General features: G+C 39.8%; 1 protein-coding gene across 1 annotated transcript in view; it reads left to right on the plus strand.

Annotated features, from left to right (window-relative positions):
• The window catches only part of GRPR (gastrin releasing peptide receptor), a 243,801-nt gene extending 226,018 nt beyond the window's left edge, over nt 1-17,783 (plus strand). Inside the window, exon 3 of the mRNA XM_077480247.1 lies at nt 2,821-17,783. Coding sequence (XP_077336373.1) covers nt 2,821-3,213 — 393 coding nt within the window. The 3' untranslated portion in view covers nt 3,214-17,783. The remainder of the gene's footprint in view (nt 1-2,820) is intronic.
• Nucleotides 17,784-19,618: the final 1,835 nt, after the last annotated feature.

Raw genomic sequence — 19,618 nt, forward strand, 5'->3', positions numbered from 1 at the left:
TGGCGGATCAGTTCCCCTGTGTCAATGTATTCATTTACATTGCTTATCCCTATCCACAGGGGCAGGCAAGTTCTAGTTCTGATTCACACAGCATCCAATCATTGCCTCACTATTTCCTCTGTGTTGCATCACAAATGTGGGAATGCTAATGTGATGAAAACACATCTCTTCCTGCATGCTGATTTCTGTGTTAATTGTTCTGCCTGTTGGTGACTGTGTCAGATCTAGTCACTATTTAGCTCTCACCTGCACCAGTGCTAGACTTAGAGACCCATGGGATTGTGGGATATGAAATTTCTTCACCTGAAATGTCAGTTCTCAGACTCCAGACAGAGGTCATGCATTAACCTGTGCAGCTTTGTGCTGCAGGCCTCATATTTGAATGCAAACAGAAACTTCTTACACCGGAATGTTAAGATTTACCCTACTATTAGCTGTGCATGCAGAGCAACAAATGGCGTCATAAAAATGACATAATCAATGCACATCTTATTCAGGTAAGAAACATATGGTGCAGGTGGGAATTTTTATAATTCCTTTAAATACATGTCCTGGGCTCATTACAATGTTGATTTAAAGGTCTCGATGCACTGGCCCTTTAAAGTGATTGTAAACGATCACCTTGTTAAACAACCAATTCAGATTAATGAAAGACAATACATTTGTCTGTAGATATATATATATATATATATATATATATATATATATATATATAAAAACATAAATACCTTTTTTCCTTTTTTCCCTTTATAAGTGATCACATTCCCTCTGTTCTCATATTAGAGCAAAGGAAGGGGAAGCAACAGCACATTGATCTTCCTAGTGAATGGCTGTGCAGGACAGTTCTATTCATTGGAGGAAAACAGGCTACGTTCCCAGCAAAGCTACAGAACTGATCAGGGTGTGTTCTCCTACTTAGCGTGGTCAGTTTTTAATAGGAAAGCAGAGGGACTGTCAGAAACACCAGGGATTTCACACAAAGGATGCAATATAAAGATAACAGGATACATTTTCAAGCAAGTACATGTTACAGCTGGCACACATCAGGAAAAAGAAATGTTGGGTTTACATACTCTTTAGAAGAAATTGGTGGGTGATATTTCTTACAGCCAACGTTCCTAGCTTTACTGAAACAAACATAAAAAACCCCCAAAATGGGACTTTTAAGGCAGATATGAGAATCATGTGTATTTAAATAAAAGACTAGTGTGCCAAATTTATTGCAAAAGATCCACAGAGTATACAAACACACACACAAAATACGGTATGAATGTTATTACATAAACACGGCTAAAAGTCGTAAAGCCCTATGTGTCCATAATACATAAAAACATTTTTGTAGTATGCCTGTCGTGGCTTGAATTTTTGTAGAGACATTAGGACAAAACTCAGCACGTTTCAGTAAAACTCCTTCAGGGGTTAAAGGGGGGGTTTGTGATGTATAATAGATCAACAATAACAAATAAAGGTTGAATATAAATGGTTGCAAGCATAGAGCTGCTAACATACACTGCTCTTCCACCCCGGACTCGGATGTGGATACATCCCAGGGGCCAACGCACATCCACTGGGGCTGCCATGTGTAAGACAGAGCAGCCACCCACTCCCATCTAGATGTCAGCCAGACATCTCTTACTCTTTAAGGCAGTTTTACTGGTATAAAATATTTCCATATATTGAATATTGAAAGACTGATTTCAATGTCAGGGGTTAAAGTGACTGTAAAGTCTCATTATAAAAAAAAAATAACAAACATGTTATACGTACCTGCTCTATTGCAGTGGATTTGCACAGAGCAGCCCAGATCCTTCTCTTCTAGGGTATCTCTTCAGTGCTCCTTGCCCCTCCCTCCTGTTGCGTGCCCCCACAGCAAGCAGCTTGCTATGGGGGCAGCCAAGCTGCAGCTCCGTGTGTCCATTCAGACACAGAGCTGTGGCTCAGTCCTGCCCCCTCTCTCTACTGATTGGCTAACTGACTTTGATTGACAGCAGCAGGAGACAGACACTGCTGTGTCTAGGCCAATCAGGAGGGAGAGTCCCAGATGGCCGAGGGACCGGTGGACATTGCTGGATAGAGATGGAGCTCAAGTAAGGCACCCTTTCACACGGGGCTGTCTGTATTTAGCATCTGTTTGCTCAGCAGGGATCGATCCGTTGAGCGGATGACAAGTCCACCTCTGCACTCTGTGCAGCGAAGGAGCTGTCAGAGAGTCCGCTCTCCCCTATGATGATTAAGAACCGCCTGTCCATTTTCATCCAATCCGATATGCCAGACGGATGGAATATAGGGTTTCCATCCGTCTGGATTTTGCAGAGCGGATCGGATCGGATGTCAGCGGACATGTCACCGCTGACATCTGTCGCTCCATAGAGCTGTATGGAGCGACCGTTCAGATCTGCCTAAAACACTGACAGGCGGATCTGAACGGTCCGCACGTGTGAAAGGGGCTTTAGTATTAGAGGGGCTGAGGGGGGCTTCTGCACACAGAAGGCTTGAGATCAAATGCATTAAGATCAAAACCGTCTGCCTTTACAACCCCTTTTAAGCATCTTTCAAGTGACATCTGTAACCGTGGGAATTCAAGCTTAAATGAGAATTTAAGTTAACAGAAGCTTTATCTTCCAAAGCAGTTGTAAGTCCAGGCCTTCCACCCAATTTCATAATCAGACTAATAATAAATGTTGCTCACAATTTTTTTTGATTATTTTGCTGACCTTTCTTACTATATAATGATTCATGTTTGTTAGAAAATGCTTTCATTTAACTTTATGTGAATATCTTGTGGCATTTTTATTAATATTCTCTCTCTTTTTTTTTTAGATTGAATCCCGAAAACGGCTTGCAAAAACAGTCTTGGTGTTTGTTGGACTATTTGCATTCTGCTGGCTGCCGATACATGTCATCTATATATACCGCTCCTACCATTATTCAGAAGTGGACACTTCCGTCCTGCACTACATCACCAGCATCTGTGCTCGGGTGTTAGCTTTTACAAATTCCTGTGTAAATCCATTTGCCCTGTACTTGCTCAGCAAGAGTTTCAGGAAACAGTTCAACAACCAATTGTTCTGCTGTAGGCCTCGGCTCATTGTTAGATCGCAGAGCATGGGAAGGAGCACCACCAGAATGACCTCTCTGAAGAGTACCAACCACTCAGTGGCCAGCTTCAGTCTGATTAATGGCAAACATATCTGTCACGAAGGCTGTGTATAAGGTCCATATGCTGTCCTTTCCTGAACATTTGTACACTTCCACCTCCTTACTTTGTATTTCTGTATGTGTAAATAAGAGAAGTATTATGAATATCCACACAGGGTTTTTGTGTGATACAGGGAAATTTAGCAGATGTTGACAGTTGGTAACTCCAACAATGTAGTTTTACAACAATCTGGTCACTTGAATAATGTTATCTAAGTGACAGGAGAACCTTAAAGCTCATATACCTAATTTTATCTTTCAGGCCATCCCATTGAGCTCCCAGACACCAGGGTACACTTTATGCAATGGCAGATTTCCAAAGTTTCCTTTGGGCCTCTCCCATTAGTAGGGAGGCCTATGTTGTGGGGTGTGGCACAACTCCGATACTCGAGCAGGGGTATTTGCATGCACAATGCAGTAACGGATTAAATGGAGTAAGATTGATGTTTTTATGTTATCTTAATTTTTTTTAAAGGGAAAATAACTTCAAAACATAAAAGATGTTTATACCATTTACAAATTAATAAGTAGAATGTACAAGCTCTTGACATAACCTCAAATGATTCATATTGTGTTAAGATTACCCAAAATGGGAATATGCTAGAAAATAATTCACCCCTAACTTCCTTAACGTGAACTCCATTTGGTAAAAAGATAGAGATTCGTAAAGTCTGGGACCTGTAGCAGAATGAAAGGAAAGCTGTCAAAATAACTATAAGAGGCATGCTATCCTTCTGAAAATGACAGCTATTTGACTTTGCTGAATCACTGACCTAAGTCAAGTATACGGTTCAGATGTTCTCAGTTCAATTGCAGCATGATTGCACATTGTTTTGGGTAGCGACACAGAAGGTGGTAAGAATTTGAGACAGCAAAGTAAATAACTTTTTTTTAAATATAGCTAGCATTGACTGCCCATATATTTCACTCTTTTGTGCAACGTTCGTATCAGAACTACTTCTCTCATACGGGTCTGTGAAAATGTAAAAGTTGCTTGAAGCAGGTTAACTGCAAGTGCCTTGCATTTTGAATGATCTTAAAAGCATCTCAAACTGATGTCAAAAGGAAGCTCATCAATAGAGCCCACAGGAAAATACCCATATGAATGACGTAACATTCTTTGAATGCGGTGTTGCAGCTCACAATCATAAAGAAAAAAAAAAACAGAAGCTGACCCTTAATATGTTTATTTTGATATTTGGGTGTTGTGCACTGGAATTCTTCTTTAGGACCTGTGGTGACCCCAGGGATTCTGACTGGGAAGAACGCCTTCTCTAAAGTTTTGGCTCATACTAAAGCTGTAACATTTCCAATGTGGCCTATGCAGCCATGCTGTCACTCTGGCAATTCATATTTTTTTAGGGACCATCAAGCAGGAGATGGGTGACATAATTGCTTGACACTACTACTTATGTCTATTTGGTTACCTTTTGACCAATAAATGTATGGTGGTAAGCTGAGGAGGGGGGGGGGTCAACTCTTCTTTATTATCCCTAAGACCATATCAGGACAACTGTCCTGTTGTTATGTAGGCATTTGATAGTGGATCTGGCAGAGGTTTTAAATATACTGGCGCAAAAAGAAGTCAGTTGGCCAATTCCCTTCTTAGATTAGCAATGTCGCCAGGCATTCCTGCACTATTCTCCTCCTCCTCGTCCCCTTTATGGTGCCCTTAACAAAAATGATGTTGAGCTCAGTGTTTTTGGAGCATTCCATATTATGGTAAAGCCATATGAATGTTGAACCGCCTGACAAGGTTTAGGCACTTTCAGTTATTTCACAATTGCTAGCACTGTCCACAATATCAGTAACCGTTCTCTCCCTTTAAATACAGGGGAGCACTGATAAGCTCCTAAGGCTGTTTGAGATGTATCTGTAAAAGCTTTGAATTATTGTTTTAGTTATTATTTCCAAGCCAGTAAACGTTAATGAAATGTAATCAATGCATATGGGATTAATAATTTAAGCAAATAGCTATTCTCTGAGTACATCAGTTTAATCTAGATACAATTCATCTTCCACTCATCTAATTTTAGCAGCATTCATTTTGATTGGCTGCAATGAGTAATAATGATTGAAATAGATAAATCACTGATTTACTTATGTTTGATTGATCTGAATGTTTTCATGTAGATCTGCCTGGTATGTGGAGACTTGTGCACTTTTGGAATGCAGACAATCATGTGCTCTGATTTGCATGATTCTCTGAATGTAAACATAAACATACATGTATCTAGGTCAATCATAAACATCTCAGGTTGTCCAGATCTTAAATCGGTTTGCTCATCACTTTACAAAATAGTGCACTTTGCATATTTTGATTGATTTTTTGCACTGCATTAATAAATAAGCATAGCACACGTTTATTTAAAGCTGAATTCCATGAACTTGGTTCTTTTGTAAAAAATTAAGGCACACTATAAGTTAAGCCCAGTGAGATGCATGACACCTAGTGGGCTTATCTCTATTATTTATATCTGACAGCTTTATGGTACTTCCAGAAGACAGCTATTGTTTTAGTTCTGGAAGGCTGACACTGATCCTTCTAAGCTATGCATCTTGAACAGGAGAGTTGGTGCAGCTGTTATGAAGCAAACGCCATGGTATTATGTGAACACCGTTGCAAAATACAAAGGCTTCTGTGAATGAACAGCAGAGGGGAAGTTTCTCTCTCCTCAGATCCCAGAGTGTCTCTCTGGCAGCATCATAAACCTGTCAAATGCAAATAGTTGAGATAAGCTCAGGAGATATCATGCAGCTCCTTGGACTTAACTCATAGTGTGCCTTCACTTACTAAAAAAGATCATTAAGATATTAAATCTGTGGTCTGCTAGAATGGTGACAATTGTAGTTGAACATTAGTTGGAGAGTCACTGATTGCCAACTTCTCTATAATGAAATCAAGTTCTGGGATATTTGCTGCTATGAAGAGGGAAGATGATTAAATTATTAAGTTGGTTACAGGAACAGTAAAACTAAAAACAATTTGTCCATGTGAAAAAGCGATAAATGCACAACTTTCCATGCAGGACTTGAAAGACTGAACACTGCAATCCACATTAGTGGGTCTGCTGTGTTTAGGAAAATATGGATTCTCAGGATCAGGATTGTATACCAAATAAATTCTGTCCTTATACGTTCTAGTATATTGAGTTTGAATAAGCTTTTTTTTTAACACTGGTCCTTTAGACCTCATAAATGTAGGTGTGAAAAGTAAACATTTGTGCTGTGTAGCTCTATAGACATAGATCACCAGCAAATGTTACCATCATAAACTAAACTCATTCACTCACCTTCAATTCTTGTTAACTCCACATGTTAGCCTGTTCTGCAGTATATTAGCTGGGGCAGTGACCATTTTTTTTTTAAATAATCAGTACTCGTACACTTACCATGATATGCCAACTTCGCTCGAACCTAATGTTTCTGTTTTGCATGCTTTCTGCAAAGTAAGATTGGATAATGACTTCTAATATATGTCAGAGATTCATACTTTGGAAAACTTCAACCAGGATATCCAGATCCAGCCAACTGCTCTTCTACTATGAAGCCACATAATGGTAATTCTATCCCAAAATGGATTTTCCTCAATTTTCATAAAAAACATAGTTGTAGTACCTTCTTTATTACTTAATAGAAAGAAGCACAAAAGAAAACCATCACAATTAAATCCAGCTATTGTAGTCTTCAACACATGCAAAAAGCCAGTGGGTTATTTATAATGCAATGGTCCTCTCCTAAAACTGAAATATAATTTTTGAGTAGAGTTAGCCTTTTAAGAAACAATTATTCATTTAAATACAGATGATTCTCCCATCTACCCCAATATAGATATGTTCATAGTTCAACCCTCCCAGAGATCACTCACTGCCTTAGATGTCCTTTGAAGCAGTATGTAAGCTGTTGATGTTGGCAACACAATACAGTATTTATTTTGGTGCCCAAAATGAGCACAAATAAATCAGTACCCCTAAGTGTTCTTACCTTTGACCTGTCACTAACTGATTTTTTTTTTTTTTTTAGTTTTGACTACAGTGTGTAAAGGTTGTAATTTATGTCATTTTTTTTGTGTTGCCTTGGGCCTTGTTGAGAAGATTTACTCTTGCTTCCTGTGATTGTGGCAAAATCTTCACTAGACAAAAGTGAGGGAAAATCTGCATTGGGCACATAGATAGTAATACAAACGGGGATGATAATGATTTGATCATGATGAGGATTCTTGCCTTCCCATACTGTGTCCCTGCTGGAGATTTCATCACTTTTCTATTCCTGGTGAAAGCAAAGGTAAATCTCCGCAATTGAGCCCCAGACGTCAGTAAAACAAACCTAACCCTTCCCCAATTATTACAAAATGTAATAAGGCTTGGTTGAACTGACACTTTAATGCTTCCAGAACCCTATTACTTCATCTAAGGTCTAAATGAACCTGTAACTCTCAGCTTGCACCCTAACACTTAAGACGCGTACATACGGATTTCTGACGGGAAATGTTCGATGTCAGCTTGTTGTCGGAAAGTTCGACCATGTTTATATTCAATTGAACATTTGCTGTTGGAATTTCAGCACACAAATGTTTGAGAGCAGGTTCTCAAATTTTCCGACAACAAGACTTGTCAGAAAGTCTGATCGTGTGTACCCAAGTCTGTCACACAAAAGTTCATACATGCTCTGAATCAAGCAGAAGGAGCCGCACTGGCTATTGAACTTCCTTTTTCTCAGCTCGTCGTATGTGTTGTACGTCACCGCATTCTCACGTTCTAAATTTTTTCCCAACATTTGTGTGGCCGTGTGTATGCAAGACAAGTTTGAGCCAACATCCTTTGGAAAAAAATCCACGGTTTTGTTGTTGGAAAATCCGATCAAGTGTACGGGGCATAAGGGTTCTATGTATCAAAATGTTGCTGTAAGAATGTGACAAGCATTTGCACAGCCCCAAAAAACTTGCCATATTTTGTATATTATAATTATCTCCTATGATGGTAAGCTCCATCTAATGCCCATAATGTATTTTTCCTAATTGGGGCATTTAAAAGAAAATGCATTATGACCGCTTATGCTTATGATCAGAGAAGACTTTTTTACAGAAATGACTGCAAGTTTCATTGGGCTGTGTGACTGTTTCTCATATTTGTACATCAAAGTTTTTATATTTTGAACCCCTAATTTTAACCCTTACACCAATCTTTAAATGTAACCTCTAACAATAAAGTGGACCTATTAGTATCTTTACAGTTCACAAGACAAGAGGAGTTTCACGTACCTGGTCAGAGTCTGAAGTGACGAGCTCAGCCTCTCTTGTATCTCCAGCCCAAGTCCCGCTGGGAGTGGGAACAGAGAGAACCAAGGGACAGGAGCAACAGCAGTGCTTGCAGATGTAGCCCTGAAAGCTTGTAGCAGAGGATGCGGCTCTTGGAAGGAAGGAAGTCACAGCAGGTCTCAGGATCGTAGTAGCAGTTACTCGGGTGGTAGTGCTGAGCCAAACAGGAGACAGAAGTGAAGTCACTAGGATAGCCGGGTTCGGTAACAGGCGGGCAGCTGGGTACCAAGACATCAGGCTCAGGAGCAAGGTCAGTAGAAAGCTGGGATCAGGAACCAGTAATCAGGAGTGTAGGAGAGTCCAAAAGCAGGGTCAAGGAAAGCCAAGGTTCAGCAACGGGTAACAAGCAAGTAATAGTAGGATTCAGGTAAGAGGAACAACTGAAGGTCAGCCAGCATCTGTCAGAGGTCAATGCGCTCCTTAAATAGGCCGTCTGGTGCCAAAGGGAAGTGCACACACATTTCTTTGTGCATGCCCATTGGTGCATCTGCGATTTGCTGAATTCTTTGTGCGTGCATGCGTGCGCAAGCATGCCCGAAGCACAATGATAGTTCTCTTGCAAGGACTTTGCCTAGGAGAATGATGTCATCAGTCAGCTCCTCAAGTAATTACTTTGAGTGTAACACTCATTTACACTTGTGTTGGCTCTCTGAAGAATTGTCCATGGTGGATTGCTTTTCATCAGGTGTTTGGCAAGTGGTGAGGAGGTGCTATGACACCTCCTCACCACATGTTTTAACCCCTAAAAGCCTGCACCATGGTTGCGGGGTGGTTGCAGTGTGGCCCCATTCACTGGACATTGCAGTACTGTCCACTGGTCCCAACAGGGGCAGTTTTTGCAAAGAATCGTGGCCTGACTTACAGGGAAATGGATTTAGCCTGCAGTGTAGATCCTGAGCAAAGATAACATTGATGGCATTGTCAGGAGGAGTTGTTTGATCTGTTTAGGAGGTAATAAAGACTTACAAGTATTACACTTTGACTTAGCATGTACACACAGGAATATCTAAAGGTAGCTCCACTACCTTTATCAACATCACTCTTCCCTTGTACACATAAGTAACTATCATAAACTCAAAAAGCATACCATTTAACCAAAATCTTTTAAACCCTAAACTTAACCCTTAACACTTGCACAAAGCAAACTCTACCATATTGCTATTACTGACCATACAATATCAATTTTCAGGTAATTACAGCTACTTACAATCAGTTTTTAAGTGCTAATAGCCTAGAAAGAACAAAGGCAGCCTACCATTAACTAGATTGACTAGAACACTTGGATTGGTTTTACAGATTTAATAGACTGAAAGAATAACTGCAACTGAATAGAAATTGCACAACAGAAGAAGCCTTGTCAAGCAATCTGGTAGAACAAACATCCAATTTTCTACCATGTTCAGTTTCTCTAACTTAATTGCTCAACATTCAATTGAATATAGTGTATTATGCATTATTTAAGTGAAAAATATAATAAAAACTGAGATCAGACTGATACATGTACGACCAACATAATGCTAAATAAACTCCAACAGTAAACTTATCCTATTGGGCACTCGAAGCATTGGCACAAAAAGTCATTAATGTTGTGCCAAGATCTAGTAGAGATCTCAGCAGCACTGAAGATAGATGATCTGCGCTTGAAGAAGTGTGACCGCCTCTTGAAGTAAAGACTGACTGTGCTAACTATGACACTTACCAAGTTTGTTACTGATAGATGGCAGACAAATATCTGGAAGGAGTAATTTTGTAAAGTATTGCATGCAATGATATCATTCACATTCAATATTTCATTATTAAACTTTTTTTATTTAAAAGATAAAAGATGTCAAATATGTAAAAAGATATATTATAAGAATTTTCTTTCAAAACTGCTAAGTTATACAGAGTATTGTTTACTGACACTATCTGAAGCCATTTTTGAACATTAGCTTGTGCAATCAAAAGCTAAATTAATGTAAATTATTTGAATGTGATAAAAGAGTGCCTGCACACCTGTTAAATGTTAGGAGTTAAGATTTAGCCTGTCAATTCACAAGGATGTAGTGTCCTCGCCATTTGATAATAGATCACACTTATAAATATTGATTGTTTTAGCACGCACAATGGCTTATGCAATGTATAGACAGCGGGTGCATGTAAAGTATATGTAAACCCAGTAAATAAATGTCATATATGATTTAACATATTCAATTAATAAAAAATAAAAGTTATTTTCAATAGTTGTAAATAACAATTGCAAGTATGGCTTTTTTACATACAGTAGTTACATTGTCCAAGCTTGGATCAATGTAACTGTGCATATACCATACCTGTGGGGTCCCTCTAGAAGCTGGAAATCACTGTAGTAGACACTGCTACTCCTGTGATCTCCACTAGCTCCCAGGTCATTACCGTGCCTCCCCACCTCATCCAATCAGAGAACTCTTTGTATGTATTGAGAAAATGCAATGCATCCTCTGAATAGTGCCTGTGCCGAGTGGCTGACCTCCTGTGTTCACAATGCAGCAGAGCAGCCACTCCAAAAGCTAGTGGAGATTACTGTAGTATTGGTGAACTATTACACTGATTTCCAGCTTCTAGAGCACATGTATCAAGCACAAGGCCCCCGAGCCAAATACAGCCCCCAGGCCATTTCATGTGGCCCTTGCACCTCTCCTGCAGCTGTGTCGCCCCCTTGTCTCTGCATCCACCTTGTTTCAGCAGTCGGCAACAGAGAGAAGGACAGAATGTCTCTTACAGATCCTGCACCTCTCTGTGCAGCACCCCTACCTCTCTGCCACCCCCCCCCCCCCTCCATCTCAGCATTTCGCTGACTCCGGCCCTTCTCTGGTCCGCCTGCAGACCCTGCACTTTCTGCTTCCCAGCTCCATCTCCAGCTTCTTCCTGGCAGCAGCACAAGATAAGGGGGGTGCACTGTGATGTAAGGGTAGGGTGGGGAACTCTTAACATCTGACGTAAGGGGGGGTGCCATGGACATTTAGTCTAACAGATACAACCAGCCCTTTGAGGGCAACCATAATGCTGATGCGGCCATGATAAAAAATTGAATATGACACCCCTGTTCTAGAGGGATCCCTCAGGGATGGTATATGTGTAGGTACATTGGCCCAAGCCGAACCAATGTAGCTATATAAAAATGCCATACTTCTGGATTTTTTCCTTTAAACTCAATCTTGCCTTAAAATTATACCTGGTGATCCTGCAATGAAGATGCTTGTTTAGACATTTCCTGTAAAAAGGTGACAACATTCCTTTCCTGTTTACCCAATTGTTCTTCTGTGTTGTCACTCTAGTAGAGGGTACAAGTGGCTGTGCTGGCACGTTACACAGATATGTTCTGCTGTTGTCGCCATCAGGAAACCTGTTATGGATATATTGCAGTTGCTGGAGTACATGTAGACAGGAAGTGACTGAATAGAGTCTGCAGAAAATCACCACAGAGATGCAACAAAGGATGAAAAAACAGGCAAAAACAATATTTTACTTACAAAATGGAAATTGTTTATGATAATGCATTAGCAAAACGAAATGCCATCATCCAGTTAGGGTTTACATATACTATAAAGAGGCAAGGTACAGTATTTTACCAAGGCAAACAAACTCTGTTTACCATATAGGAACATGTAGCGTGATATTTTTCAAATATAAAATACCGTAAGTATATGTTTTGTACAGATGAAGAGTTTAAAAACAAGCATGCTGTTAAGTTGTTTATTTTCATAAGGCATGAAGGAGATGTGTAATGCCAGTATTAAATACCTTTGTGAGAACAATCATTTAGATTACAAGAGCACAATGCTTCAGTGGAAAAGGAAACAGAATTGCTTTTCATCATCTGTAAAACCATACATTACAAGAAAGAGAATTGCTTAAGTAACATGTAATATTATATAAGAAAAGGCAATGAAATAACAATCGTTGTGAAGCTCATTCATTTCCTCACGTTTGAGCATATGGGCTCAGCAAATACCCATTTTTGCTCAATGGCAAAAGTTCCAGGACAGCAGCACTTTTACTATAAATGCCTCCTTGTCATGTCTCTCTGCAGCCGGGGGAACACAGTACTGATAAGCTGTTCAGAACTGGGGTGATCATCTATCTCTAAAGGTAACTCATACTGTTGCTTTTTTTTTGTAAAGAATGCAAGAAAAAAGAGCAAATATAGGGCATTTATAGTAAAACTGCAGTTACATATACACCTATCAGCCATAACATTATGAGGACTCACCTAATATTGAGTATGTCCCCCTTTTGTCACCAAAACAGCCCTGGCCCATCAAGGCATGGATTTCTGAAGGTATGCTGTGGTATATGGCACCAAGCCATTCTTTAAATCCTGTAAGCTTAGAGGTGTGATCTCCATTGAGCGGAATTGTTTTACCAGAACATCCCACAGATGTTCAATTGGATTGAAATCTGGAGAATTTGGAGGCCACTTCAACACCATGAACTCTTTGTGGGTTTCCTAAACCATTCTTGCATTGTGGCAGGGCACATTATCCTGCTGAAAGAGGCCACTGCCATCAGCGAATACTGTTTCCTTCAAGGGGTATACTTGGTTAGCAACAATGTTTAGGTAGATGGTACATGGCAGGACCAAGATTTCCCAGCAGAACATTGCCCAAACCATCATAATGCCTCTTCCAGCTTGCCTTCTTCCCATACTGTATCTTAGTTCCATCTCTTCCCCAGCTAAGCGATGTACCTGGCCATCCACATGATGTACAGTAGAAGAAAACATAATTCATCAGGTCAGGTCACCTTTTTACATTGCTCCATAGTCCAGTTATGATGCTCACATGCCAATTGTAGGCAGCTCTGGCTGTGGACATGGATTAGCTTGGGAACTCTAACTGATCTGTGGCTACGTCGTCCTATAAGCAACAAACTGTGTTGCCCATTTTTTATGCTTTCAGCACATCAACTTTAGGGACAACATGTTTACTTGCTACCTAATATATCCCACTCACTTTCAGATGCCATTGTAATAAAATAATGTTATTCACTTAACCTGTCAATGGTCATAAAGTTATGGCTGATTGCTGTATATTATACTATACCAGTGATGGTGAATACTTAACTACACTGCAGAGTGCATGAACATCATGGAAAATGCAGTTCCAAAACATCTGGGGTGTCAAGGTTCGCCATCAAGGTTCTATACCCTAACCCTGGTTCTTCCTGCAAATCGTATACTCTCTTTTCCAGTAACATTTCACCCATCAATCTACCTAGCTACTTGGTAAATACTTCAGAGCTGAGACCACACATGTGCAGTACACTCTGTATTTAATTACTAGTATATGGTAACGATTGGAGTAGGGACTCTCTCTCTCTCTATAGGATTGAATAGAGAGTTACTGTGCATGCCTGGGCCTAGATTTAGACAAGCAGCTTGGAAGACTCGCAGGCAATATATATAGGTGAGAGGTGATTATAAGTGGTGGACCAGTTACACTTTAAAGGACAACTGGAGGGGAGAAAGATTAAAGCACAATTTTGCCAAGGGTACAGTTGTCCTTTAAATATACAGTTAATTTATCTATGACTGCAGCTTTGACCAATTAAAAAAAAAAATTATTTACAGGGAAAATGTGCTGCTTACTAAGAGTATTTAAACCCATGCTGAAGTTAGAGAAATAAACATCCAGTTAGGTACTAACAGCATCCATTTTTATAGTCTAACTCCACTTTCCTGTTACAGTAGTTGTATAGGATGTGTAAGTATGACTGTGCAATCAGTTAGACCTAGTGAACTCAGAAATCAGCACTTAAAGTGTAACACCAATCAGATTCTAACTAAGGCTAAACATATTCCCACCCCTATTCTAAGACTATTCAATCTGCCCTATTCTAAAGCCACTCCGGTCCAGTCACATGATCGGGTCCCAACGCCGGTTTCAGTGTAAAGGGGGTACAGCTGACAAAGGCTGTCCCATAGTAATCCTATGGTGGCATCATCACACAGGCTCTGAAGCTGTTGTCGCTGCCTCTCCTCTACACTGAGACCCAATAATGTGACCAGACCAGAGGTAAGTATAGACATCTTTTTTTTACAAGGTAAACAGAATAGGCTTGAAATGGGGGTAGGAGTAGGTTTAAGCTGGCCATAGATGGTTCGAATCTCAGCCCATTGTGCAGTGACTGGCTGAGATTCAAACCATGTATGGGCAAGCTAAATGTACCTAAGTCGAGAGATCAATTAACTTGAGTACAACCAGCCTGTTGGATTTTTCATGTGATTATTGCTGTAGGAAAGAAAATTGCTCAATTTTCCAGTCAGCACAGTCAGTGTTGATGGGGCAATCCCTCCTGTAAAGCCATTATGTTCTCCCGGCAGGGGGAGCCACCCCGTAAATTGCTCCACAAATCACAAGAAGCAGGACACAGGCCTATAAAAAAAATTAAAAGATGTAAGACGTCAATTGCCCTGTTTATCACTATACATCATTGCACACCAATTATAGAATTAAATAGTGTGATTGAAAACTTTTTCATTTTTAAATGATTTTCTTTGAAAATAAATGACTTACAATATTAAATAAAAAGATATAAGACTTCAGCTGAGCTTTAAACCTGTTTATCATTAACCACTTCAACCCCGGAGCATTTGGCTGACCAAAGACCAGAGCACTTTTTGTGTTTCAGCCCTGCGTCGATTTGACTGACAATTGCACGGTCGTGTGACGTGGCTCCCAAACAAAATTGATGCCCTTTTTTTCCCACAAATAGAGCTTTCTTTTGATCGCCTCTGCAGTTTTTATTTTTTGCGCTATAAACAAAAAAAAAGAGCGACAATTTTGAAAAAACTCATTATTTTTCCACTTTTTTGCTATAAAAAATATCCCCAAAAAATATATAAAAAATTTTTTTTTCCCAGTTTAGGCTGATACGTATTCTTCTACATATTTTTGGTAAAGAAAATCGCAATAAGCGTTTATTGATTGGTTTGCGCAAAAGTGATAGCGTCTACAAATAGGGGATCGTTTTATGGCATTTTTTGTAATTTTTGTCTTTGTTTTCTTTTTATCGTGATTGTGACATTATGGCGGACACATTGGACACTTTTGGCGCTATTTTGGGACCATTCCCATTTATACAGTGATCAGTGCAATTAAAAATGCATTGATTACTGTGTAAATGTGACTGGCAGTGAAGGGGTTAACCAGGAGGGGGCGCTGCAGGGGTTAAGTGTGTCCTAAGGAGTGATTCTAACTGTGGGGGGGAGGGGCTGTGTGTGACACTACACTGATCACCACTCTCGATTACAGGGAGTGGTTATCAGTGACAGTGTCACTAGGCAGAACGGGGAAATGCTTGTTTACATTAGCACGAGACGATCGTGGGTGTCCCTGCGGGCATTCGCAGGACCCACGTTTGGACTCATGGAGCTCACAGCGAACACTTGCGCACTTGTGCACACCTGCTAGCCAAGCCTCGCGAGATCATGTACAATAATGTGATTTCGCACAGCAGAGCCAACCTGTCACAGTAAAACTCTGGCGGCTGTGTGGTTAAAAGAGAAGTGCGGGATAGTTAAAAAACAAACATACATACTCACCTAGATGGCTGCATCCGCTGTTTTCCCTATTGGCTATACACCAAGAACTGAGCGATTAAACACGACTGATCACTTGGCTGTCAGTCACTGCTCTGAGCTCTGACTCTCCAGCACTCACTGGCATGGTGGGTGTGGGAACAGCTGGGTCTGGAATGGCTCTGCAGATTGTCTTCTGAATTTGGGTCACAGGAGTGCAGAACTAAGCACACTCTTCCGACCCACAGGAGAAGTATAGCCAACACGTTGACCACATTTCTGCTTTAAATATCAACATGCCATTATGGAATACTTATTAAACAGACTGTTAGTAAACTTTTTCATTTTTAAATAATTTTCTATTAAAACAAAATACTTAAAAAAAAAACTGAATTGTCTGAGCATATTTTATGAAAACTCAGCAATGAGTTTTTGAGATTGCAGTCAACAACAATGCATGTGATGCCAGTTCACAACAAAAAATTGTATCTGAGTGCTTTTTTGGCCGATTAATGCCCTGTACACACTATCGGACTTTACAACGGAAAATTTGCGATCAGATATTGTTGTCAGAAAATCCGACAGTGTGTGGGCTCCATCGACACACAAAGTTTGAGAGCAGAATCTAAAATGTTCCCACAACAAAATCCGATTGTTTAAATTCCGATCATGTGTAGACAATTCCGACAAACAAAGTGCCACGCATGCTCAGAATAAATTACGAGATGAAAGCTATTGGCTACTGCCCTCTTTATAGTCCCATCGTACGTCTTCTACGTCACCGCGTTCTGAATGATTGGATTTTCCGACAACTTTGTGCGACCGCGTGTATGTAAGACAAGTTTGGGCCGAAATCCATGGGAAAAAATCTGACAGATTTTGGAGTCGGAATGTCCGACCGTGTGTACAGGGCATAACAGGTATTTTTCTGTACTTGCAGGGTCTTTAAAGCATTAAAACAAGAGAAAAGGCACGTTTTTCTTCTTAATTATTATTTTGTTCAGACTTACGCTTTAAAATGATTAAAATCAGGGATGCATTCTTGAATTTGATGGTGTCTTTGTAAATGAGTGGCAGTCAAATTACTACTGTAGCTAGCTAATATATTCTTCCCTATAATTGGGTTCAAATAAAGGTCTGTACATAGTCCAGGGAAAGTATTCATAGTAAATATTATCAAAAATATATATATTTTCACTGCCTTCTCTTACCAGAAATGCAAAGTGACTTTGCAATCTTTAAAAAAAACATTAAAGTAAAAATGTGCATATTCTGCCTGAGTACATTGCCCCTACTTCAAATATAACTTTTCATAAAGTACAAACAAAGCAATTTTTGTCAGAAATGTCTTAGAGTTTATTAAATATATTTAATGAAGTGAGTAAATACTATTTCTTTCTATGTATATTGTATAAAGAGCATATAGAATGAACTTTAAATGATTTACTTGTATAAAATATATGCTTCTTTAATGTGAAACTAAGAGATGTTAATGTTATTGTTGTCAATTTGTAAATGGATTTATTTTTACCCAACATGTGAATGGACAATAAAGCTAAGCTCCTGTGGCCATTGACTATGCCCCCTATGCCTGCATGTTGAGGGGGTTGGTGAAGATTGTTGAATGCTTTTTTCCATTACATTTATATATACATTTTTTTGTTGTTCATTGACACTGGCTACAAATGTTCTCAACTGTTATATAAAATTCAAAATTGCTATGTGAAAGTATCTTGTGAGTCAATATTTTAATACAGGATATGTTCAAGTAGATGGCCATAAAATCAATACAGTATACACCTTTATGGAACATTGAAGTTGAATTCTAGAAAGATAAAATGACAATCAATACAGCAGTGTATTCCTTAAAAAGAAAGATGAGTTGTGTTTTAAAATGCAGTTAGTGTGAGTACCTGAATTGTTCTTATTATCTACAGTGGTGTGAAAAAGTGTTTGCCCCCTTCCTCATTTCCTGTTCCTTTGCATGTTTGTCACACTTAAGTGTTTCGGAACATCAAACCAATTTAAACAATAGTCAAGGACAACACAAGTAAACACAAAATGCAATTTGTAAATGAAGGTGTTTATTATTAAAGGTGAAAAAAAATCCAAACCATCATGGCCCTGTGTGAAAAAGTGTTGCCCCCTAAACCTAATAACTGGTTGGGCCACCCTTAGCAGCAACAACTGCAACCAAGCGTTTGCGATAACGTGCAATGAGGCTTTTACAGCGTCCTGGAGGAATTTTGGCCCACTCATCTTTGCAGAATTGTCCTAATTCAGTTACATTAGAGGGTTTTCGAGCATGAACGGTCTTTTTAAGGTCATACCACAACATCTCAATAGGATTCAGGTCAGGACTTTGGCTAGGCCACTCCAAAGTCTTCATTTTGTTTTTCTTCAGCCATTCGGTGGTGGACTTGCTGGTGTGTTTAGGATCATTGTCCTGCTGCAGAACCCAAGTTCGTTTCAGCTTGAGTACACGAACAGATGGTCGGACATTCTCCTTCAGGATCTCTTGGTAGACAGCAGAATTCATAGTTCCTTTTATCACGGCAAGTCTTCCAGGTCCTGAAGCAGCAAAACAGCCCCAGACCATCACACTACCACCACCATATTTTACTGTTGGTATAATGTTCTTTTTATGAAATGCAGTGTTCCTTCTACGCCAGATATACTTGGACACACACCTTCCAAAGAGTTCCACTTTTGTCTCATCGGTCCACAGAATGTTGTCCCAAAAGTCTTGGGGATCATCAAGATGTGTTGTGGAGAAATTGAGACGAGCTTTGATGTTCTTTTTGCTCAGCAGTGGTTTTCTCCTTGGAACTCTGCCATGCAGGCCATTTTTGCCCAGTCTTTTCCTGATGGTGGAGGCATGAACGCTGACCTTAACTGAGGCAAGTGAGGCCTGCAGTTCCTTGGACGTTGTTGTGGGGTCTTTTGTGACCTCTTGGATGAGTCGTCGCTGCGCTCTTGGGTTAATTTTGGGCGGCCGGCCACTCCTAGGAAGGTTCACCACTGTTCCATGTCTTCGCCATTTGTGGATAATGGCTCTCACTGTGGTTCGCTGGATTCCCAAAGCTTTGGAAATGGATTTATAACCCTTTCCAGACTGATAGATCTCAATTACTTTCTTTCTCAATTGTTCCTGAATTTCTTTGGGTCTCGGCATGATGTGTAGCTTTTAAGGATCTTCTGGTGGACCTTACTGTGTCAAGCAACTCCTATTTAAGTGATGCCTTGATTGTGAACAGGTGTGGCAATAATCAGGCCTGGGTGTGGCTAGAGAAATTGAACTCAGGTGTAGACAACCACAGTTATAGTATGTTTTAACAAGGGGGGCAATCACTTTTTCACACAGGGCCATGATGGTTTGGATTTTTTTTCACCTTTAATAATAAACACCTTAATTTACAAATTGCATTTTGTGTTTACTTGTGTTGTCCTTGACTATTGTTTAAATTGGTTTGATGTTCCGAAACACTTAAGTGTGACAAACATGCAAAGGAACAGGAAATGAGGAAGGGGTCAAACACTTTTTCACACCACTGTACCTTCTG

Source organism: Lithobates pipiens, unplaced genomic scaffold (assembly GCF_037356315.1).
Source record: "Lithobates pipiens isolate NorthernLeopardFrog02 unplaced genomic scaffold, aLitPip1_a1.2 Scaffold_16, whole genome shotgun sequence".
Lineage (NCBI taxonomy): Eukaryota > Metazoa > Chordata > Amphibia > Anura > Ranidae > Lithobates > Lithobates pipiens.